Raw genomic sequence first — 25,414 nt, 5'->3', positions numbered from 1 at the left:
GCTGATTGGCTGGTACTTTATTTCTCTTCACTTTCTCTCTCCCCAACGCTTAGTAAATAGACCCCTTAGTTACGGGTCACTGGCAATACGGCATCCTCCTCTCTTATCTCAGGAAACACACATTTTTAGGGATTCCTCCAGTAAAAGGGAACAGGGAACTATTATGTCCTGCTGCTCGCCATGTCTTCAGACAGTAACTCTGCTAGTTTGTATCACAGTCAGTCTACATAGTATCAGCTGGCTTGCACTGACCTTGCTACTGCCTGATGTCTGTCTGTATATTAGTGACATGTTGTCTCTATCTCCATACTTTCTCCAACAGTGGCTTAGACAGCGCTTCCTGCTTCCAAGTGGTTTCACTACTGAGCTCTCTGGCTCAAGGTGGTCGTACCATTATTTGCACCATTCACCAACCAAGCGCAAAACTTTTTGAAATGTTTGACAAGGTCTGTAAGGATATATTTGTGTACAGTTTATTGTGATGCTAAATGGTAATATTATGTCATGAGGTACTTGTGGTCTTTTTATGGTTCCAGCTGTATATTCTCAGTCAGGGACAGTGCATATATCGAGGTTCTGTAACTCATCTCATCCCATACCTGAAGGGACTAGGATTACACTGCCCGACCTACCACAACCCTGCTGACTTCAGTGAGTCATATATCCCTGTGTACTGTATATTGTCATCTTCTTGTAGTTCTTGCAGTTCCTGCAATTTATCTTCTTTTCCACAAATACAGTTATCGAAATAGCATCAGGGGAGTATGGAGATTTGAATCCAGTATTATTCCGTGCAGTGGAAGACGGACTGTGCCCCATTACTAGGGAAAAAAGCAAGCCAACTATAAGAGAACTTGACCTCTGCCCAACTGTGAGTGCATATGTCAGATGCCTGCTCCTACTGCTGCATCACTATATGGCTACAGTCACTGCTCACTGAGTATACAGATAAACAAGTCGGATGCAGTTACATGTGCAGATAATTTCAGTCTGTTGCTCTAATATTCTTTTCTTTTGTAAGAGAATCAAATGTTAAGATGTCACAAGGGCAGATGTTCTACGCCTTCAAAAGTGATAAAGTGGAGATAAAGTGCCAGCCAATCAGCTCCTAACTGCCATGTTACAGGTTGTGTTTGAAAAAGGACAGTTGGGAGCTGATTGGTTGGTACTTTATCTCTCTCCACTTTATCACTCTCCATGCTTTGCTAAATCTCCCCCGATGTGTGAAAATAGGTTCAGCTGACACTGGGCTTGACTCAGATGTGGTTAGAGGTGCGGCACATTGCGCAAAGCACCGATGCGCAACACTTTGAGCATGCGCCGTACCCATACTGTGCAAGTGCAGTACAGGTCTGCAACGTTAGTCACACCACGGCTGCAGACTGTCAGTGATTGATTTGGGGGCAGGGTGGTGGCAGTGACAGCTACCGTTTCCTAAAACGGAGGTGTGTCGCCTCTGTTTTGGGGAAGTTAAAATGCCAGTGTCGCAATCTTCCGATGGAAATCTCCTGGCCTCTTTGTTAGATCTGCAGTGGCTGGCTTGTGCGACCCCATGGGTCATGCAGTCGGCTTATGGTGTCGCAGGTGATCCGTTGCTTCATCCTAGGATGCAGCACAGGCAATTAATGCAAGTAGGCGTCTACTTATGTCAGATGCCTCCTGCTGCATTACCATATCTGTGTATCACCGCTGCTTCCATGTAATCAGCAGTGATCGCTCCTCCAACCACATCTGAATCAGGCACAATATTCACATATTACCCAAATGTAATATATCATCCTCAAATAAGCTCATATCAGAATAATTACTGTCATATGAGTCGCAGAAGATTAATAAACTATTACAAAACTGATACTGTACCCTTATATACCTGAAATACTCGTGTAATAGAAGGGTGTGGTCACTGTCTATTCAAAGTGTGTTATTAAAGATGTATATACAGGGGTGTAGTATGTTATGCCGGCGGTCGGGCTCCCGGTGGCCAGCATACTAGCGCCGGAATCCCGACCGCCGGCATACCGACAGCTGGGCGGGTGCAAATGAGCCCCTTACGGACTGGCTGCGCTCCCCATGCTGCGGGCACGGTGGCGTGCCACGCTATCTAATCTCCCTTGGGGGGGGTTGGGGGTTGTGGACCCTCAAGAGGGAGAGAAGCTGTCGGTATGCCGGTGGTCGGGATTCTGGCGCCGATATGCTGGTCGTCGGGAGTCCGGCCGCCGGCAAACTGAAGACCACCCATATACAGTGACCACATTACCACTGATCGCATAGATACTGGGCTGGCTGACATGAGTCAACTTAATTTCACCTTTATTTACCTAGGAATGTAAGACAGAGTACAATTTGTTTTAAGGTTTGTTATCTTTACTGTTTTATCCCCTTTTTATTTAGCTGATTATAAGTATATGCATGCATGTAAGAATGGTTTAATAAAAGTTAAACTTTAATGATCAATTTAAGGTTATAGTGCACTGCAGAGTATGGGAGCACTTCTCATCTGTCAAATAAGATACTGTGATATGTGCCAGTATGCTAATAAATGATTGATGCTCCTCTTACCGCAGGATGTTCCCGGTCACATTGAGAGTAACACTTTTGCTACGAGCTCCATGAACCAGTTCTGCATCCTCTTCAAACGCACATTCCTCTCTATCCTGAGAGATACGGTATGTTAGAGTGGGGAATATAAAATGGAAAGGGGGGCAGAATGCAATCTGCAGGGGTAACAGAGGTAAGAGGTGTTAACTTTTCCTACGTCATACTTTTCTCAGCAGGCAACGGGATTGGTACTGTTATGACCCTTTTGTGTCCTACTTTTACTACCCCATGGTGATCCCCATATACTGTACATGCATTGCTGTCCTGATTCAATCCTTCTGTATTCAAGAATTTGTGTTAATATTCTAGAACATTTTCTTTTCTTTCTTTCTTTCTTTCTTTCTTTCTTTCTTTCTTTCTTTCTTTCTTTCTTTCTTTCTTTCTTTCTTTCTTTCTTTCTTTCTTTCTTTCTTTCTTTCTTTCTCTTTCTTTCTTTCTCTCTCTCTATATTTCTCTTTCTCACTTCTTTTAAATGCTCCTTTTGTATTTTATATTTTATCTTGTCCTTCCTCTTGAGTTGGGTCTATGTGTATCACATGATGCTACCTGTTCTGCTATCTGTCCGGGCAGCACCTTCTCTCTGTATAGGTACATTACATGTGATGCTGCTTGTACTTTCCCACCCTCTCAGGTCCTGACTCACCTGCGTTTCATGTCTCACCTGTGTATCGGGGTTCTGATCGGGCTGCTGTACCTGCACATTGGGGACGATGCCAGCAAAGTATTCAATAATACGGGCTTCCTGTTCTTCTCCATGCTCTTTCTTATGTTTGCAGCTCTTATGCCCACTGTACTGACTTGTAAGAGCAACCATTATTCAACCAACAAATCTCTGTTTGTCTTCTCTGCCTTAGCACTCAGGCTTATATATACTGTCTATGCTCTTATGCAGGGGCGGATACAGTAGTGGGACTGCAGCACAGTCCAAAATTCAAATGGGGAGCCAACCCAACTGTCACCTCAAACACTGCCAAACATCACCGGCTGGGACTCACTGGCAGTTGGTGTGGCTCCTCTATTTGAATTTTGGACTGTGCTGCAGCCCCACTGGATCCGCCACTATGTTTTATGCCATTTCTGCCTAAGACTTTCTTATTATTATTATCATAGATTACATCTTGCTCCTTCTATACTTTAGTTTTTTCACTTCTGACCCTCTCATCTAGTTCTCCCACTGTCTTTCCCGCTGTTTTTCCTTTTCTTTATTGCTTAACAACTGCGATTCTTATTTTTATTTTTTTTCTCTCCAATCTTTTTGTCCTCTTACTCCTCTACCACACTATTCATTCTTTACCTACAGTTCCACTGGAGATGTCCGTCTTTCTTAGAGAACACTTAAACTACTGGTATAGTCTGAAGGCATATTATCTGGCTAAGACCATGGCAGATGTCCCTTTCCAGGTAAAGTAACTTGGTTCTGTCATAAGGACCAATCGCACATTATCATATAATGGGAGATGCAGGTGACGCGAATCACAGCATGATCACAGCATGATTGTCCCAATCATTGTATGGCTCTGAGGGGGCGGGTCCATGATGTAATAATACTGCCCCCATGAAGCCTTTTTGAATAGGAAGTGTGTTTGATGTGGGAAAGCAACATGCTCTACCAGGAGTCTGTGACATTCTGGAAGACTAGACTAGTACACCGGAATATATGTTTTTCATCTCTCTGGCTCAGAACATCAAGGGGGAGATATATCAAGTCAGGGAGAGTGGTAAAGTGTTGAAGTTGCCCAAAGTAACCAGTCCGATTCTAACTGTCATTTATCTGGCACAGTATGTGAAATGACAGTTAGAAGCTGATTGCTTGAATTGGGCAACTTCTCCACTTTATCATTCTCCAACTCTTGATACACCCTCCTAGCATTTAACTTTGTTACAGTTACAATATTATATAAATAATCTTAATACACATACATGAATATTGTCTTTTTCTTATATGTATTTGATGTATAACGCACATGTCCATCATTGTTGCATTGACCAAAACCCCTGCATTAGTACTTGTTAGTAGGTGTAATGCACAAAAACGTAAAATAAGTTCTAGTTACAGCGAGGTAAAGTGCCTAAGCAGTGTGAGGCAAGCTAAGCAATGGGACCAGAGGAGATGCCACTGTTCTTGCACCACTAGGCTGCTAATGGGGCTGATCAAGTTGAACGCAAGTCAGTTTAGTGCGTGGATCCTGTGTGCTTTCATACTGCGAATGCCCCGTAGCCATGCGCTTGCGTCTGTCGGCGATCACAGTTCAGGTAGCTTGGTCGTATCTACACTTGTAGCTAAAAGGGCATAACTTTGTAGTAATGGGGGGAAGGGGGGGGGGGTTTACACACGTAGGCAAGGTTTAGGGACAGGGTGATGAGGGCATGGCCATTGCCAGAGTTGTGCGTATGCAGATACGCCTGTCATCTGACTGATCTCATGGTTGTGCACAGACAATGATGACTTGTATGAAGCCAAGTGTACTGATAAGGGCAGCACAGTCACAAAGACGTGTACAAATCTGCATATAGGCAAATACAGTTGCGCTCATAAGTTTACATACCCTAGCAGAATTTGTGATTTTCTGGCCATTTGTCAGAGAATATGAATGATAACTCACAAACTTTTCTTTCACTCATGGTTAGTGGTTGGGTGAAGCCATTTATTGTCAAACAACTGTGTTTACTCTTTTTAAATCATAATGACAACAGAAACTGCCCAAATGACCCTGATCAAAAGTTTACATACCCTGGAGATTTTGGCCTGATAACATGCACACAAGTTGACACAAACGGGTTTGAATGGCTACTAAAGGTAACCATCCTCACCTGTGATCTGTTTGCTTGTAATCAGTGTGTATGTGTATAAAAGGTCAGTGAGTTTCTGGACTCCTGAAAGACCCTTGCATCTTTCATCCAGTGCTGCACTGATGTGACAGGGTCATTTGGGTAGTTTCTGTTGTCATTATGATTTAAAAAGAGTAAACACAGTTGTTTGACAGTAAATGGCTTCACCCAACCACTATCCATGAGTGAAAGAAAAGTTTGTGAGTTATCATTCATATTCTCTGACAAATGGCCAGAAAATCACAAATTCTGCTAGGGTATGTAAACTTTTGAGCACAACTGTATCCACATTTATGCATGTGCTTTGCACCCTTGATTTTTGTCCGGGATCTCATGCCTCTCTGCTTTATCTAGGATGTGTGTGATTTTTCCCCCACATTTTATAATATTAAGTCTATTTGCTATTTGTCGGTCTGCAATTACTGTCTGCTTCTGCCATAGCATGCCATACCGTTTTATAGTCATCTTTAAGATTAACACACCAGTGTCCTCTGTTTTTTCCCATCTATTCTCACAGATAATTTGCCCCATGGCATATTGCAGCATTGTGTATTGGATGACTGGACAGCCCCCTGAAGCTATTCGTTTTCTTCTCTTTACTGCTCTTGCCACTTCTACCGCTCTTGTGGCGCAATCCCTGGGGCTTCTTATTGGTGCAGCTTCCAACTCCTTACAGGTTGAGTTCCATTCTCCACTGATTCTGCATCTCAACATTATAGTAATCCAAGGAGTGATGTTTCTAATCTTTTAAAGAGGATAGATGAAGCAGTTGCCCATAGCAACCGATCAGCACACATATATCAAGTACATTCTATAAATTGATAGGTAGAAGCTGATTACTTCTATGGGTAGCTTCTCCATCTGTCCTCTTTAGAAGGTTCATATCAGCAAGATCTTGGTAATGTATGAGGTGTGGCTATTAAATAACGAGACTACACTTGTAAAACCACACTGCGTCAATTAATAGGGAGTGGGAGAACTTTGACCTGGGGACTGTCCCAAAACGGTTTTGCAGGTTACCACCACTCTTGGACAAATAGTGTCATGTCACACAGTGTTCGAAGAAGTTGTGTTTTTCCCATGCGTCATAAAAATGCTTAGTTCAAAGTAGAGCAACGTGTTAACTTAAACTTTTTCGGCCACCGATTTTTTTCTGTATGCTAACCGAAGTTTACGGGGCAAATTGTATGTCACATGTACGTGTGTTTGAGTGGCACAAAAGATTTGAGGATATGAGGTCATGAGGATATCGAAGATGATGAACGACCTGGAAGGCCTTGCACATCAAAAACGAAAATGTGGAAAATTGTTCGAATTGACCGTCAACTCAGCATCCGAAAGATAGGAGAAATGGTAAACATCGACAAAGAAACTTTTAGGCAAGTTTTGCATCAAGAGCTTACCATGACAAAAGTTTTGCTAAGATGGTTCCAAGGCTTCTCACTGCAGAGCAGAAAGAGAATCGAAAGCAAATTTGTAGACATTTTGGAATAAATTAAAGCGGATTCACATCACTTTAGATGAAGTTATTACCTGTGATGAAATATGGATTTTCCAGTAGGATCCTGAGACAAAACGCCAGTCCGTGCACTGGAAAACGCCATCATCACCAAGAATGAAGAAAGTATGTCAAAGCAAATCCAAATTCAAGCCATGTTAATTGTTTTCTTTGATATCAGATGCAGACTGTTTACCAAAGGGCGAAACAGTGCATCAACATTACTACGAAAATGTTCTAGAAATTTTGTGGGAAAGAATCAGAAGAAAGAGGCCAGAGTTGTGGAAAAATGGTTTCATCTGCCATCAGGACAATACACCAGCCCACACGGCTCTCTCTGTGAAGCAGTGTTTTGGCCGAGAATCAAATTGCAGTGCTAGAACACCCTCTATACTCGCCAGACCAAGCACTATGTGACTTCTTTTGTTTCCCTAAAGTGAAATTTGTACAGAAGGGAACCCATTTTGCAGCAGTTACTGAGGTAAAGAAGAAAACAACGTAGCAGACAGATATTGAGCTAGGGCTTTGACCAATGGAAACTATGAATGCAGCAGTGTGTGGATGCAGAAGAGGAGTACATGGAATGGGAATGGAATTAAAATGTTCTTAATATAATTAAATGTAAATTATAGCAACAGTCTCGTTATTTAATTCCCACACCTCGTATGCAGATGTTTCATGTCATTAGTAACCAAGCTCTAAAGCTGGATACACACACACAGTGCAACCCAGCATCGCAATATAACCATATATTGCATTGCCGATCCACCATACAACGTTATATATATCGTTACATGCTCAATCAAATGATGAATTGGGTGGATTTGGGAGTACCCACTGTACGATGTTTGTTGTGATCCATTGTGAATTGCAACATCGTCCAATATATCGTATAGTGTGTACCCAGCTTAAGGCTATGAAAACTGAAACAATGTTTCCCATGACTTTGTACTATTTTAATGTGCTTTTCATGTATTAATGTGTAAAAAAAAAAAGAATCTTAATAATGTGAATTATCTTGTTTTCATAGGTCGCAACATTTGTGGGGCCAGTTACTGCAATACCTGTGTTACTATTCTCAGGCTTCTTTGTCAGCTTTAAAACAATTCCAACATACCTGCAGTGGAGCTCGTATATCTCATATGTCAGGTCAGAGCGTGTGTTTGCTTCTGCGCAGCGAAACGGCTATTGGGAGGGAAGAAGTCAACGGTTTCAATGTGAATGGGTTCATTATGCATGCAGAAAGAGTCATGTCTTTTGCATATTAAATAAATTACCGACCCATTAATTAAATTATCAGTGCAAGAGATATCATGTCTAACTCGTGTGTACAACGCAGATCTGACGTGCTCCGCGCACTCATGCACTAGAATAGGGGAATAGGAATTATACCATTCATCAAGCTCCGAAAATGTAAACTTTTTCCTACAATTTCATATAACGTTTGCCAGCGGAGCCCTGGTCCTGGATCAGCATGGGACATGGTTGTGTTATGGTTTGTGGGATAGCTGCTTTTCGGAGCAGCTGTCCCAACACCAGAGCAGGGATGTCTCCTGTGGATTAAGGTCTGCCGCTGCATATTGTGGTGAATTAGATCCCATAGGGAGAGTCACAGTAATAAGTAAAGAAATAGTTTTTATTTTACTAAGGAATGTAGGGAAATAGTGATTTAGGGGCTAATTCAGATTGGATCGCAAATCGCGATCCAACCGGAATTATTATGATTGCCCCGCGGGCACATGCGCAGAGCCCGTCCTGCACATGCGCCCGCACTTTCTGCGGAGGGCCGCAGAAAATGCGATCGCCTCTGCCTGTCAGTCAGACAGAGGAGGTTGTGGGGTGGGGGCGGCAATGCTCCGTTTCCAGGGCGGAGACGGAGCGTTGTGGGGGCGGTGTGCGGCGCAAATGGGGGGCGTGATCACGGCGGCTGCGTGACATCACACGCAGCCGCTGTGATTGAGAACATGGCTGTGGGCCTCCTGCGCCGTGAAGAGCCATCCTCAGTTTTCTGCTAGCAAGCAGAAATTGCGATTTGTTCGCAATTTCTGCTTTTTGAACAGGGGGAGGCGCCGGTCAGCATGCTGGGCGGCCTTGCAAACCAGAATTTGCAATCCTTGCAGCAGAATTTGCAATCCTTACTGAATTAGGCCCTTAGAGCAAAATCACTATTTCCCTACAAGCCTTAGCAATGGCGTGTTGACAGAAGTTGTGCGTACATGTATATATGCCTGTTACCTGATTAATTTTTGCACCAGTGATAGGGCTAGTGCAAGTGGACACTGGTAATGTTGATGGCTATGAAACAAAGTTTATGGATAGGGGCATTCTGGCAGCACAGATACATGCAACCCTGGATATGATGAACATACGCATTTAGGGCCTGATTCAGACTTGTATACTAACCTGATGGTAGGCGGACATGTCGGTGGGGACACTGCGCATGTGCAGAATGGGTCCTGCGTCTTTGCACGTAATGCTCTTCAAGCTAATTGACAGGCTGAGGGCATTTTGGGAAGGGGACAGGGTCCGTTCCTCAAAGCGGAGATGATGTTACCCAAACGCTTTCCCCTGTCGTTACATACAGATGTAGTCAGATTTGTTGGTACCCTTGCAGCTCATTGAAACAATGTTTCATTCCTACTGAAAATAGATTAATTAAAAGATATTGGGGGTGATACTGACCTGATTGTAGATGTGCTAAATTTAGCACATCTACGATCAATCTTCAGAAATGCGGGGAGACGCCCAGCACAGGGCTAGTCCGCCCCGCATGTCAGGCCCTATTCCCCCTCCCCGCACAAGTACAAAAGCATCGCACAGCGGCGACGCTTTTGTACTGGAAGAGTAGCTCCCTACCAGCGCAGCTCCTGCGCACTGGCAGGGAGCTACTTGTCGCTGCCAGGGTCGCAGCGGCTGCATGTGACATCACCCCCCCCCAACAGTCCGGGCACGCATGCGTTGCCCAGACTGCGCCCCCTAAACAGCGGCCAAACGCCGCCAGCCTGCCCCCTCCCACTGAGCGACCGCCTCTGCCTGTCAATCAGGCTGAGGCGATCGCAGGGCTAAGACAGCCATCGGCGCAGTTCAGAGCTGATTGCTTCTGTGCGAAAACGCACAGCAGCGATCAGGTCTGGATTAGCCCCATTTAATTATGTATAACTGCAAGCCCTTTGCTATGTGATAGAATAAAACAAAGAAACTGTGAAATCAGATAAATTATTGCTTATGCTCCAAAGATTTTCTAAAATGGTCTGGACAGATTTGTTGGTACCCCCTCACTGCTGTTTGGTATCACTGTGTGCATCACATTGACCAAGAACCAGAAAAAGCAAAGGAGAGAGTTGTCTGAGGGGATTAGAAGGAAGATGATAGACAAACATGTTAAAGGTAAAGGCTATAAGACCATGGGGGTCATTCCGAGTTGTTCGCTCGCTAGCAGATTTTAGCAGCATTGCACACGCTAGGCCGCCGCCCTCTGGGAGTGTATCTTAGCTTAGCAGAATTGCGAATGAAAGGTTAGCAGAATTGCGAATAGAAAATTCTTAGCAGTTTCTGAGTAGCTCGAGAATTACTCCTACACTGCGATCAGCTCAGCCCGTTTCGTTCCTGGTTTGACGTCACAAACACGCCCAGCGTTCGGCCAGCCACTCCCCCGTTTCTCCAGACACTCCCGCGTTTTATTCTGGCACGCCTGCGTTTTTCCGCACACTCCCAGAAAACGGTCAGTTTCCGCCCAGAAACACCCACTTCCTGTCAATCACACTCCGATCACTTCAACGAAGAAAATTCTTCGTTCGGACGTGAGTAAATCTACTAAGTTTTGTGCTAAAATACTTTTTGCCTTAATAGCCCTGTTGCGAAAATCGGCAACGAGCGAACAACTCGGAATGACCCCCCATGTCCAATCAGCTTGATGTTCCTGTGACTACAGTGGCAAATATTATTAAGAAGTTTAAAGTCCATGGGACTGTAGCCAACCTCTCTGGGTGTGGACGCAAGAGGAAAAATGTATCCCAGATAAAACAGGAGGATAGTGAGAATGGTAAAATACAGAGCCAAGAAAAACTTCCAAAGAGATACAGGGGAATATTTAATAAAACAGAATTATCTCATAAAAGCTGGAACTCCAATCAGTGTCTGATTGCAGCATCCAATGCTTTAATCAGTGTCTGATTGCAGCATCCAATGCTTTTTGAGTGACAGTGGGCTCCGTGGAAGAAGACCCAGGAGAATTTTATAAAACGCATATTGACACTAGGCTTCTGGGAGAATATCCTTTGAACAGATGAGTAAAAACTGTAGCTTTTTGGCAATTTACATTAGCTCTATGTTCACATATTAAAACATTAAGCTGTAAAAGAAAGGGACACCATACCCACTGTGAAACATGGAGAAGCCTTGGTCATGTCTTGGGGCTGCTTTGCTGTGTCTGGCACTGGGAGCCTTAAATCTATACAGAGCACAATGAAATATCAAGGGGTCTATTCCCTAAAGTGCAGTGGACATGTTGCTCATAACAACCACTTAGATTCTAGCTTTTGTCTTCTAGAAGATGCTAGATAAGTAGAATCTGATTGATTGCTATGGGCAACATCTCTACTTATGTAAACCCACAGTTTAGTAAATATACCCCCAAGACTATCACGTTATTTTGGAGTGAAACATACCCAGTGCTTGAAAGCTCTGTCTCAGTAGCTGGTCATGGGCCCTCCAACAGGATATGGACCAAAAACACACAGCTAAAAGCACCCAAGAATGGATAAGAAGAGAACATTGGACTTTTCTGAAGTGGCCTTCTGTGAGCCCTGATCTTAATCCTATCGAACATCTATGGAAAGAGCTGAAACATTCAGTCTGGAGAAGGCACCCATCACATCTGAGACAGCTGGAGCAGTTTGCTAAGTAAGAGTATTCCAAACTACCCGTTGACAGGTGCAGCAATATCATTGAGATCAGGACCATCTTAACGTATAGGCACACTGGGCAGTTTCCCAGGGTTCCACGATTCTAGGGGTCTTCGAGCAGCGGCTGGGGGTACATCTGCCCTCCAGGCTGGTGCTTTTAGAGCTTCTTGGGAGGCAGGTAGAGATTGCTGCTCAGCTACTCTAATTGTGAATTATAGACCAGCATATTATAGAAGCCAAAAGATACTTAAATGTCACAACAATGAATGATCTATGTAGTATTCTGTGGTGCACAGCACTATATTAGAGAACAGTTCATGTGTGGTATAAGAAATAAGGCTACATTGTGAATTATACATAATCTGGGCGGGATCGGTATGATATCCTGATGCACGGGATGCCGAAGGTCAGTATACCGACATCGGCAATGGCATCCCGAGTGATGGAATGCCAGCAGGGGAGGGGGGGGGGGGGGGCGAGTGCAACGAAGCCCCTTGCGGGGTCACTACGCTCCCCATGCTGTGGGCTTGTGGCGAGCACCCATAGAGGGGGAATCACCTACCTCGCCGGTATACCGGCGGCGGTATGGTGCCACAGTCGGGATCCCAGCAGCGGTATTGCGACAGCCGGGATCCCGACAAGCTGTATGTTGCCCTCATACCATCTGGGCAGCCAGGCTGCATTCTCTACTGGCCTTCCAGCCTGCAGCCAGACAGCGAATGGCTGTCATGATGCTGGAGCTATCCACCTGTCAGAGTGCAGACAACCATTCACTCTACGGAAGCATGTGGACAGACGGCGCATAAACCTCAGGAGGGGTAAAATTATTTTGTTTTCAAATTATTCCCGTGAATGGGTGTGTAGGGTCCCCAGTGCATTGCTTTGCCCAGGGCCTACAGTGCTGTTAAGATGGCCCTAATTGAAAGCTAGATACATCACTTGTTTGCAGTAATTGCCATTAAAGGTTGTGCAACAAACTATTAGGTGATGGTCCATCATTTCTGTCTGTGCCATTTTCATTTGTTTAATTATTTACAAATATTCTGTTGAATTAAAAATCTAAGGGGGACATTTACTAAGCAGTGATAAGAGCATAGAAGTGAGCCAGTGGAGAAGTTGCCCATGGCAACCAATCAGTACTGAAGTAACATCTATAATTTGCATACTATAAATTGATACAGAGCTGCTGATTGGTTCATGGGGAAATTTCTCCACTGGCTTACTTCTCCGCTCTTAACACTGCGTAGTAGATCTCTTTCTATTATATATGGCATAAACAATGCAGGATGCCAGTTCCGTTTGTCACTTTCAAGTTACTTCAGTGAATACACGGGCACTTCTTTTTTCATGGAGGGATAACAAAAAATTTGTCCATGTCTGTATGTAGCTTTAACAAATACCAAGCTAGAATTCAAATCATGGGGGTAATTCAGAGTTGATCGCAGCAGCAAGTTTGTTAGCAATTGGGCAAAACCATGGCCCTCATTCCGAGTTGTTCGCTCGGTATTTTTCATCGCATCGCAGTGAAAATCCGCTTAGTACGCATGCGCAATGTTCGCACTGCGACTGCGCCAAGTAACTTTACTATGAAGAAAGTATTTTTACTCACGGCTTTTTCTTCGCTCCGGCGAACGTAATGTGATTGACAGGAAATGGGTGTTACTGGGCGGAAACACGGCGTTTCAGGGGCGTGTGGCTGAAAACGCTACCGTTTCCGGAAAAAACGCAGGAGTGGCCGGAGAAACGGTGGGAGTGCCTGGGCGAACGCTGGGTGTGTTTGTGACGTCAACCAGGAACGACAAGCACTGAAATGATCGCACAGGCAGAGTAAGTCTGGAGCTACTCAGAAACTGCTAAGTAGTTAGTAATCGCAATATTGCGAATACATCGGTCGCAATTTTAAGAAGCTAAGATTCACTCCCAGTAGGCGGCGGCTTAGCATGTGTAACTCTGCTAAATTCGCCTTGCGACCGATCAACTCGGAATGAGGGCCCATGTGCACTGCAGGGGGGGCAGATATAACATTTGCAGAGAGAGTTAGATTTGGGTGGGTTATTTTGTTTCTGTGCAGGGTAAATACTGGCTGCTTTATTTTTACACTGCAATTTAGATTGCAGTTTGAATACACCCCACCTAAATCTAACTGCCAATATAAGCTACCTGCCTTCATGGACCAGCTTTGATCCAGTGGATGTAAAGTACACTGCTGAAATTGCTCGGATTTTGCGTCCCCCCACCTGTGATCTGGACCCAGCCTCAACCAAGCTTCTAATAGGTTGTATGGATATAATTGGTCCTTTCTTTACAAAAATTGTTCAATGCTCTTTGAAGACAGGCATTTTTCCTGGACCCCTAAAGGAAGCAATTGTTAGACCGCTTCTTAAAAAACCTAATTTAGATCCCGACTGCATGACCAACTACAGACCGGTATCAAACCTTCCTTTCCTAGGAAAGGTTATTGAGAAAGTCGTTGCAAATCAACTGGAAACCCGCCTGACAACCCATGATATTTATGATCCATTTCAATCAGGATTCAGGAGAAGACATAGCACTGAAACAGCCCTGGTGTGTGTGTTAAATGATCTTCTGATGGCAAAAGACAGAGGTGACTGTTCAATATTAATCCTTCTGGATCTCTCGGCAGCATTTGATCGACTGATACATTTCTGTGGTCTGGATGGCATAGTCCTAAACTGGTTCAAATCATTTCTCACAGGCAGGTCACAGAGAGTATCATCTGGTGTTAGGGTCTCCTGCCCTGTGCTGCCACGTCGTCATGGCAACCAGGAGACAAGTGCTAGTGGAGTAACCTGAGCGCAGCTGATACTCCGGTTCGGGTCTTTTGCTGTGCAGTGGTTATAGGCTCTGTGCACGGCAGGGGATCCGGTGCTGGTTTTTGTGCTCACAGTCTGTGAGGTCTGAGTGGGGCGTGGACAGCACCTGCTTTATAAGGCCTCTTTTCAGGGTAAGCAGATGCTGCTGAATCTTTGTTGGTTAGTCAGTTCATGAAAGTTAGCCAGTACTGTGTAGCTTTGTATTTGTTTGTTGCTTACTGCAAATAGGCCTGGGGATTTGGTATTACACTCTGCCAATCCAGACCTAGCAGTAAGACTGGAGTCAGTCGTTTAGCTTGCTGGGGTTCTGTTACTACTCTGTGAACCTAGCAAGTTTGCGGCTGTATTCTAAGACTTGCCTGTCTAATCCTGTCTCACTGTGCTAGGTGTCAGGGGTCAGTTTAGTGGCAGTAAGCTAAAACCTGTGCACTGCAAGTGAGAAATAGGATTGTGGAGACTCTCCTTGTGTCTATCATTCCATCTCTGACCAAGGAGTTTACTGCCACACCCGTTGGTAACCCTTTAGGGTTTTGCTGTTGCCCTTAGCAACAGCATTTCAGGTTCTCTACGTATTAAAACACAACATCTTGCTTTTTACATCTGAGCAGTTCTAATACAAGGGAGATACCCAGTTCCTTAGCCTCTGGGCTTCTCTGTTCACTTTGTGTGTATTTTGTTACCCTATCACCTTCTGTGTACGTTATGTCATATTCCCCAGTTTGTCTGTGAGTCCATTTGTTTTGCATAACAGTTCAAACACCAGTACATTCCTGCAGACACTGGAGTGCATAACAGTTCTGACACCAGTACTTTCCTGCAGGCACTGGTGTGCATAACATCTGGATTATACTCATCACCACCAGTGCCATTGCCATGTGGTATCCCACAAGGTTCTATACTATCCCCCATGCTTTTTGCAGTATACATGCTCCCATTGGGCGAAATAATCAGGCGCCATGGCCTGGTCTACCACTGCTATGCAGATGATACACAACTGTACTTGTCCTTTGCTCCGGGCACTGATAACCCAATAGCAACCCTAAATGGCTGTCTAGCTGAACTACAGGAGTGGATGAGCGCCAGTTGGCTGCGACTGAACCCGGATAAAACAGAGGTCCTTATGATACGACCGCAACATCAAAGGACAAGACTGCAGCATAGCCAACCAACTGGACTTACACTCGGGGATTCAGAATTACAGACCAGTGATCATGTGCGGAATCTTGGCGTTGTCCTGGATGGTGGCTTGACACTTAAACATCAGATATCAGCCACAATCAAATTCTCATTCTTTCACCTGAGGAACATAGCCAGAATCAAGCACTTAATTCCCTCAGATGATATGCCAAAAGTCATACATGCATTTGTATCATCTCGTTTAGACTACTGTAATGCCCTCTACCTTGGTCTACCAGCAAAAGAATTGCAGCGCTTACAGCTGGTGCAAAACACAGCTGCCAGGCTATTAACCAACCAGCCCCGTTCTAGCCACATAACATCCATCCTCTACTCCCTTCACTGGCTGCCTGTACGATGGCGAATCATCTTCAAGATTGGCTTACTGAGTTTCAAAGCACTACATGACCAAGGCCCAAGGTACCTGAAACAGCTTCTGACCCCATACTGCCCCACTCGATTACTGCGATCTGTAGATGAAGGACTTTTAGCAGTACCTAGAATCTACCGTAATTCATCTGGGGGTCGAGCTTTTAGTCATGCGGCTCCGACTCTATGGAACTCACTTCCCCGCACAGTGCGAGAGGCTCCAACTATAGAATCCTTCAAAAGTAGACTCAAGACTTTTCTGTTTACTCAAGCTTTTCCATAATGTCCCTTTAGTATCTTCATGCTTCTGTATTTTATAAAAATGTACTTAATTATTTTCTGTACTATATTATGCTATGTATCTGTTAAGCGCCTTGGGTCCTATTGGAGAAAGAGCGCTATATAAATAAAATTATTATTATTATTATTATTATTATTATTATTATTAACTCTATCTGCACATGTTATATTTGCCCCCCCTGCAGTGCACATGGTTTAGCCCAACTGCTAACACATTTGCTGCTGCGATCAACTCAGAATTAGGCCCTATGAGTAGTAAGAACATGGACTTATTTATTATAGATAAAATATCCACAATGTTAAGTACAAAAACAATGATAACAAATGACATGCAAAGAATATAAATGGCATATGAGCATGTAAATAAAATCAGGATATAAAACAGAAATTTGCACTTATAAAGTTTGGATACAGTGGCAGCGAAACATCCTGGTAAAGAAGACAAGCTCTCTCTCAGCATGCATTTTATGCACCTAAATCCCCCCTTCAGTGTCCTTCTATCTCTGGTATTCACTGGCCAATTCAATGACCAGCTTCCTTAATAATCAAGATTTTTAATGCCTGAAATCTTAGAAGGGTATAATTATTTTCCCAGTTATGACACAAATGTGAGAGTTCATTCAGTGGCAGCCCACAGGGTCGGTGACACTCAGTGCTGCCAAGAGACCCCCTGTGCTCGCCTAAGATGTGTCCTCGTGAAAAGGGGCGTGACTTAACAGTCAGGGGCGTGGCCTATCACAGTGTCCACTGACATCATTAAAGGGGCGTGACCTTGTGGGAAGCTCCTGATTACCTCTCTCCAGGGGTGTGCCGGCTGCCTCTGGAGACTCTATCAGCACTGCTGACACCTTCTCAGTGAGTCTGCATTTTGGTGTCACCCCCTGGAAGGATGGGGTGGGGAGGCCGCACATCCTGCACCCCACTTGTGATGCCTCTGAGTTCAGATAATTGTTTATGAATTGAGATGAAACATAGATATGTCAACTTATAATATTTTTACCAAATGCTGTATCTTATAATAATTACATTTGTAGGGGTGCATAATTCCTTGGGGGTTGCCAGTCTGTCAATGAAGTCAGAGAGTTTTGACAGTCTCCAAACACCAAATGGTTCACAAGTCTGATTTTTGATGTGACTTATGTGTTATTATACATCTTGAATTTTGCCATTATCTATCATTCAGATCATTGTAGGCAGTCAGAATGACTTTCTGCCTACCATCCCCAAATGCCACCTTCATACAACACAGAACCCCATTATCTGGACATTCCAAATACTTGGTCATTTGTAGCTCACTCTGATGAGTTAGAAAATATCAAGTTACCATACATTCAGCATTATACATGGGTCAATGTTGCGTAATATCTTGTAATAAATAATATTGGGGTCTATTTACTAAGCCTTGGATGGGGAAAAAGTGGATGGAGATAAAGTACCAGCTCCTAACTGTCATTTTTCAAACCCAGCCTGTGACATGCAGTTAGGAGCTGATTGGCTGATGCGTTATCACCTTCCACTGTATTGCCATCCAAAGCTTAGTAAATAGACCCCTAATCACATTAATCTGCAACAATTAGCTCAGATAATTAGAATATCATGCAAAAGTTCATTTATTTCAGTAATTCAACTTAAAAGGTGAAACTAATATATTATATAGACTCATTACATGCAAAATTAGATATTTCAAGCCTTTATTTGTTATAATGTTGATGATTCTGGCTTACACCTTAAGAAAACCCCAAGTCCTAAATCTCAGAAAATTAGAATATTACATAAAATCAATAAAAAAAGGATTTTAAATACAGAAATGTTGGCCCTCTGAAAAGTATAATCATGCATATGTACTCAGTACTTGGTTTGGGCCCCTTTTGCATGAATTACTGCCTCAATGCGGTGTGGCATGGATTCTATCAGCCTGTGGCACTGCTGAGGTGTTATGGAAGACCAGGATGCTTCAATAGCGGCCTTCAGCTCTTCTGCATTGTTCCGTCTCATGTCTCTCATCTTTCTCTTGGCAATGCCCCATAGATTCTCTATGTGGTTCAGGTCAGGCGAGTTTGCTGGCCAATCCAGCACAGTAATCCCACGGTCATTGAACCAGGTTTTGGTACTTTTGGCAGAGTGGGCAGGTGCCAAGTCTTGCTGGAAAATTAAGTCAGCATCTCCATAAAGCTTGTCTGCTGAAGGAAGCATGAAGTATTTTAAAAAGGCCTGGTAGGAGGCTGCGTTGACTCTGGACTTAATAAAGCACAGTGGACCAACACTATCAGATGACATGGCTCCCCAAATCAACACAGACTGTGGAAACTTCACACTGGACTTCAAGCATCTTGGATTGTGTGCATCTCCATTCTTCCTCCATAATCTGGGACCTTGATTTCCAAATGAGATGCAAAATTTTCTCTCCTCAGAAAAGAGGGCTTTGGACCACTGAGCAACAGACCAGTTCTTTGTCTACCAGAACATTTTAGAGCACTTCATGCTTCCTTCAGCAGATAAGCTTTATGGAGATGCTGAATGAATTTTCCAGCAGGAGTTGGCACCTGCCCACTCTGCCAAAAGGACCAAAACCTGGTTCAATGAGATTACTATGCTGGATTGGCCAGCAAACTCACCTGACCTGAACCCCATAGAGAATCTATGGGGCATTGCCAAGAGAAAGATGAGAAACATGAGACCGAATAATGCAGAAAAGCTGAAGGCCGCTATTGAAGCATCCTGGTCTTCCATAACACCTCAGCAGTGCCACAGGCTGATAGAATCCATGCCATGCCGCATTGAGGCAGTAATTCATGCAAAAGGGGCCCAAACCTAGTACTGAGTACATATGCATGATTATACTTTTCAGAGGGCCGACATTTCTGTATTTAAAATCCTTTTTTTATTGATTTTATTTAATATTCTATTTTTCTGAGATTTAGGATTTGGGGTTTTCTTAAACTGTGAGCCACAATCATCAAACTTATGACAAATAAAGGCTTGAAATATCCAACTTTTTTATGTAATGAGTCTATATAATATATTAGTTTCACCTTTTAAGTTGAATTACTGAAATAAATGAACTTTTGCATGATATTTTAATTTTCTGATTTTCACCTGTATTTACATCCGACTTGTGTTCAGCTCTACATTGGCCCTATACGGAGTATAGAAAGAGGATTGCGGCACTAATCACAGGACAGCATAACTGCCGTAGTGTGTTTGTTGTTTGTAAATTGTTATTTTTTCCCCATAGGTATGGCTTTGAAGGAGTGATCCTAACCATCTATGGTATGAACCGTTCCGACCTCCAGTGCAACGAACCCTCATGCACATTCCAGCATCCCCAACAAGTTTTACAGCAATTGGATGTTGAGGATGCCAAACTTTATGTGGACTTTCTGGTGCTGGGAGGTTTCTTCATTGGACTCCGTCTTCTTGCTTATCTTGTTCTCCGCTACCGTGTTAAGTCTGAACGGTAGATGGCAGCAAAGGATTCTGCTTTCAGGAAATTGACAATATATATCACCTATGGGACAAGGACATACTCTCACAGTCAGCTCTATACATCCTAATCTGCTATTCTCTATACCCCATTTATTTTGTGCAGCGAAACTATGCACAATTCCCATACGGCGTGGCAGAATATTCTCCTGCGCTTATGTTTGTCAATTGAGCATGTTTATTATATTGTGTAAAAGTTCCCTACAATAAGAAAATCAATCCGAGGAATGGGATTTAATCAGTGGCTGACAGAGCATGCTAGTTGTATTTGTGCAACTGCTGGAGAAAGCCACGGAATACTCTGTAGTAACATTGGACCTGGAGCTATCCAAAGTGCTAAATTATATTGCATGTGGTACTGTGGGCCTAAGTCTAGAGTTGGACACAATTTTTACCCTGCTCATTCTCCTAAAAAGATGTCGCAATAAGTACTTGTGTATATCGAGTCACACGTATCTCAAGATGCGTCAAACTCAGAAGGCAACAGTATTTCTGTATAAGGCGCAAAACTGCGTATATTAACACCCGACTGTAGTGTAGAGATAGTGCAGACAGTATTAGTAGTAATGCAGAAGTCGAATAATCCTATTTATTTTGTACACAATATAATGTAATGAAGTGTCATACAAGGCGGAATGAGCGCACGGTCTCTGAGCGAGTAAAAAATGCCAAAGTTGCATTCTCTAGATAAAATGGAATGAAATAAAGCACCCCAACACTTGCTGATTACCCCTTTAGAAATCCAGCGGGAATCTTCTTACCTGCAGTATTATGAACAAAAATGAAAATGAAGTATTCCGAATACACAGCCAATGATTTTCTTCTTTTAACATAGCCAATTGCCAATGAATGAAGTACCATCAACTTGAGGGATCAATACGCAAGCAGACAATCAAGAGTGGATAGAGAGTGCTGCAGGTGTCATAATTATCATCATGCATCTTTACACTTGCCCTGAAATGCCAAGTGCCGTAACAGGGTGATTTTCTGCCCTGTAACGGCATGGCTGCCGAGCATGTGAATAAGGCATGCCAAGGGGGCCGCCATCACCAGGAAACAAAGGAGCCTCCTAAGAATGCTCTGGGTGGAAATATAGGCTGAAGGGTGTCTGCCTGGAGTATCCATTGGACGTTCCAGGCAGTTCAGCAGCTGCTCTACTGGCTACTGAATGGGTGTCATTCCAAGTACTCTATATACCAAATGCAGGTGCCATCTGGCAGTGACAGTGCAGCCCCCAGGACCTTGAACCCTGGTTGGTGGCACTACTCGCACACCCCTAGTTATGATCCTGGTAGTACCTGCAAAAGATATGCCCACCAACAAGCATTTCTGGTGATGCGCCCAAGTCTCATTACAGGTCACGGGTTCAGGGTTTTGCTACATGTACGTACAACACATCCTCACTGTGTGAAACTTATTCTTGCCCTGCTTTTTCCACCTCTCCAGGCATTAAGGACTGTCAGTCTAAAACATGCATATGAATACAGTTTCAGTATGCATGCAAAGTATAGAAATGCATATATGTATATGGATTTTTTTTCATGCTACTTCACGTACCTTTAATCTATCACATTTTAATATAGAGTTATTATCTGGGCCTGATTCATAACGGCCCAGATCTGGTGGAAATTCTTTTTTTTTTTATGGTGCTGTATACTTAGCTTGTGCAGTTGTATCTAGACTTCCACCCAAATATATGAGCAGGATCCGCTGTAGAGCTTGCGCCAACCAATGGGAAGAGTTGGGTGGAGCTAGGATTGGCTAGGTACACCACAATGCTGAGATTTGGATTCCACAAAGCAATAAATTGAAAATGAGTTTTGGAGCTAGCAGAAGGGCCAACAGCTATTTTACTCCAAAACAACAGTATTCTTTTGCACTAGCCCTGAGCTGCTTGTGGTTAGGTCTTGCCATATGCTTTTAACAGGGCACATTTTGCACCTTCAGTTAATTATTATTATTATTACAGTTATTAATATAGCGCAAACATATTCCACAGCGCTTTACAGAGAATATTTGGCCATTCACATCAGTCCTTGCCCCAGTGGAGCTTGCACTCTATATTCCCTAGCACATTTACACACACACACACTAGAGTTAATTTTGTCAGAAGCCAATTAACCTACCTGCATATTTTTGGATTGTGGGAGGAAACCGGAGCACCCGGAGAAAACCCACGCAAGTACAGGGAGAACATACAAACTCCACATAGTTAAGGCCGTGGTAGGAATCGAACCCATGACCTCAGTGCTGTGGGGCAGAAATGCTAACCATTACACCATCAGTTGCACGTTGGCAGAGGAGCATTTATGGTAGTACTTTTCTCAGTGTAGGAAGAAAGGTTAAAATACACAAAGGTAATCATGTAATAAAGACAGTCCCAATGTCCCTCCAGTCTGTTGGTGAAACTGCCATGAGTCTAGGGGGTGTGGCTGCTATGGGGCTTGGAGGAGAGGGTAGCCACCAAACACATCAGAAAAAAAAATCGCTGAAAATAGAGGTGGTTGCAACAGATAGTAACTATCTGGCCGGTCATACTGGTATACTGGTATATATGATAGATTCCGGGGCTTGGATGCAGTGAGCAATGCCATCTTTAGATGGCGTTGGTTGCCCTACAGAAATCTATGGGCTTCTTTTGCATTTCCCTGCTGAGAGGGATCTAGTCGGATCCTTCCCAGCAGCCCCACAGCACTAGACAGTCAGTGTAGAGCTGCCTCTTTATAAAGTCCGTACTGATTTGTATAAAAGCAAGTGTGAGGTTCCGTTGTAGTCTTACGCTACTGTATGCGCTTCAGCATAAATCTCCAAATATTATGATACAGAAAATATTGGAGTTTTTTTGAGGTGCAAGAAAAAAGAAACAATTTATCTCACCAGGAACACCCCACAGTGACGCCCAGCACAAGGGCTCAGTTCAAAATAAGTTATTAGGTCTTATTTACTTGAATGTTTAATGTGCAATGTTACATTGCTTACAGCAGGCATGTCCAAACTGCGGCCCTCCCGCTGTTGAGAAACTACACATCCCAGCATGCCCTGACACATCTTTAGCATTCTCTGACAGTAAAACTGTGTCAGGGCATGCTGGGATGTGTAGTTTCTCAACAGCTGGAGGGACGCAGTTTGGACATGCCTGGCTTACAGCTTCTTGCCAAACTAACACATTGATGCCAAACTGCTGCTAATATGTGCATTGCTATGAATGGCTGCAATTCCACCAAGCAATACTGTCCACGCTCCTTAATGCTGAGTACCCACTGGGGATGTTTGCCTTCTTGTGGTTATCACCTAAGCACTTACAGGTGGAGAAGTCAATGAAGAATACACCACTGATCCGAATGTGTTCACTTCCAGTGAACACAAGTAAATAAGCAGACAGCGTCCACAATAGTACATAGCATAGCAAGATCTCCAACCTGAAATGGAAATGTTAGTGGTTATGGGGTCACTGTAACCAATGGGATCTATGTACACACACAGGATTTTACTAGCATACAAAAGCTAATGCATGCATTGTGATTCCATGTGGTAAGGGGCCCACGCCTGTCATGGTCATATTTATAATGATTTAATAGCCATAACTGAGAGAGAAGGCAAAGGGGATATTTTATTTGTGTATGCTTCGATTGTATCGAGATTTTACCAGTGCACTAATACTAAATATGACTTATTTTTGCAGATGTATTTATTATATATCTTCATTACACTATTATTCTAGGGTGAAAGTGGAAATGAGGAAAAATGACATAATTCCACTATATACACAGTGTGTGTGTATATATATATATATATATATATATATACACACACACACACACACACACACACACACACACACACACACACACACACACACACACAGTGATTCAAAAGTCGCAGTACACCCTTTTGTTTCAAAAACTGTGCAGGAAATTGGAAAACTGAAGACTCCAGTAAGGTATGGGTGAGGTAGGCTATCTTATAGGGTATGTACCGAACATGGGTGCCATCTTCAATCTAAGTCAGTTTTCCCATTTCCTGCCCAGTTTTTGAAACAAAAGGGTGTATTGCGATCACTATATATATATATATATATATATATAAGATCCATACCCTGACTCAAAGACGGCATATAGTTGAAATAACTTGTATATTCGTAGCAATGTTGTACAAAAGGGCGGATGTTGTGAAATCCTGAAGCGTTGCTTTGGATACACAAGTAATTTCAATGACAGTATATGTGTGCTGTCTCTAAATGCTGCTCTCGGTCAATGGACCATATATACACACACGCATATGTATATATATATATATATATATATATATATATATATATATATATTAGCAACTGCTGAGACCGTCACTCCCAAATATACAGTTGTTACTTGGCCTGGTGCGCTCTCCCCGTCAGCAGCGTGACTGACCACCAATAAGTCACATAACTGGCTGGCGCTCCCGGCACAGATACACAGATTCAAATTCCTTATTTAATGCAACATTTCCCTGAGGAAAGGACACACAATAAAGGTCCTGAAATGTCGGATTAATCAAGGAATTTGAATCTGTGCATCTGTGCCATGAGTTTCCGGGAATACTATTATTGATGTGAACGATGAAGAAACTGAGGGAAGAGGACTTTCTATGTGGAATAAGCACTATTATTTCCACAAGTAGTTGGAGCTAGAAAGACAGATTGTACGGTGTGCTACAACAGCAGATAATCTGCAATCTCTGGGTACTTTTGTGACTAAGATTCCCTGAACTACATCCTGAAGACCCCATCCTGTGGATGCGTTTTTCATGACAAATTAAATGTTTTTATTGGAGGCCATATGCTCTCTTTGCTGCTCAAGAAAGGTTTAAAACAATGTTTTCATGTATTAAACAAATATATATCTCTATACTATGGCATTTGTTTTATGTATCGCACTTGTTAAAATCCACATGATTTTTTTAAGCAATGCGCCACATGTCGGTTTGGGTATGGAATGTAGTGGCATTGGGCTTAGGTTTTTACAGAAATGATTCTGAGGGGTAAATTTACTAAAGCTTCCAAAATAGAAAATTGGTGATGTTACCCATAGCAACCAATCAGATGCTATCTCTTATTTCTCTATTGCCTTTTAGAAAATGATACAGCATCTGATTGGTTGCTATGTGCAACATCACCAATTCTCTGTTGTAAAAGCTTTAGTAAATATACCCCTAAGGGAAGTTAAAAAATTAACGGGACTTAACTTCATTTTGTGTAGAGTTACTCTTTAAGGGGACATCTGTAACAAAAAGTAGCACAGCAGACGTTCCAAGTCACCGAGTGTATATATATATATATATATATATATATATATAAATCATATATCATTAAACTGTAAGGGTTGTTACATGTTACATAGCAATTGTTTTGTTGAGAAATATACTTCTAGGGACTGTTTATGAACTAT

General features: G+C 43.1%; 1 protein-coding gene across 2 annotated transcripts in view; it reads left to right on the top strand.

Moving 5' to 3' along the window:
* ABCG4 (ATP binding cassette subfamily G member 4) overlaps nucleotides 1–24,874 on the top strand; it is a 231,693-nt gene extending 206,819 nt beyond the window's left edge. For both annotated transcript variants that reach the window (XM_063942607.1, XM_063942608.1), the window contains 9 exons: nucleotides 323–446; nucleotides 537–651; nucleotides 741–871; nucleotides 2,565–2,666; nucleotides 3,230–3,398; nucleotides 3,899–3,999; nucleotides 5,945–6,103; nucleotides 7,956–8,074; nucleotides 19,744–24,874. In XM_063942607.1, coding sequence (XP_063798677.1) covers nucleotides 323–446; nucleotides 537–651; nucleotides 741–871; nucleotides 2,565–2,666; nucleotides 3,230–3,398; nucleotides 3,899–3,999; nucleotides 5,945–6,103; nucleotides 7,956–8,074; nucleotides 19,744–19,969 — 1,246 coding nt within the window. In that variant the 3' untranslated portion in view covers nucleotides 19,970–24,874. The remainder of the gene's footprint in view (nucleotides 1–322; nucleotides 447–536; nucleotides 652–740; nucleotides 872–2,564; nucleotides 2,667–3,229; nucleotides 3,399–3,898; nucleotides 4,000–5,944; nucleotides 6,104–7,955; nucleotides 8,075–19,743) is intronic.
* The last annotated feature ends 540 nt before the right edge of the window (nucleotides 24,875–25,414 follow it).

Source organism: Pseudophryne corroboree, chromosome 10 (genome assembly GCF_028390025.1).
Source record: "Pseudophryne corroboree isolate aPseCor3 chromosome 10, aPseCor3.hap2, whole genome shotgun sequence".
Lineage (NCBI taxonomy): Eukaryota > Metazoa > Chordata > Amphibia > Anura > Myobatrachidae > Pseudophryne > Pseudophryne corroboree.
This window is presented reverse-complemented; position numbering and strand designations above follow the sequence as displayed.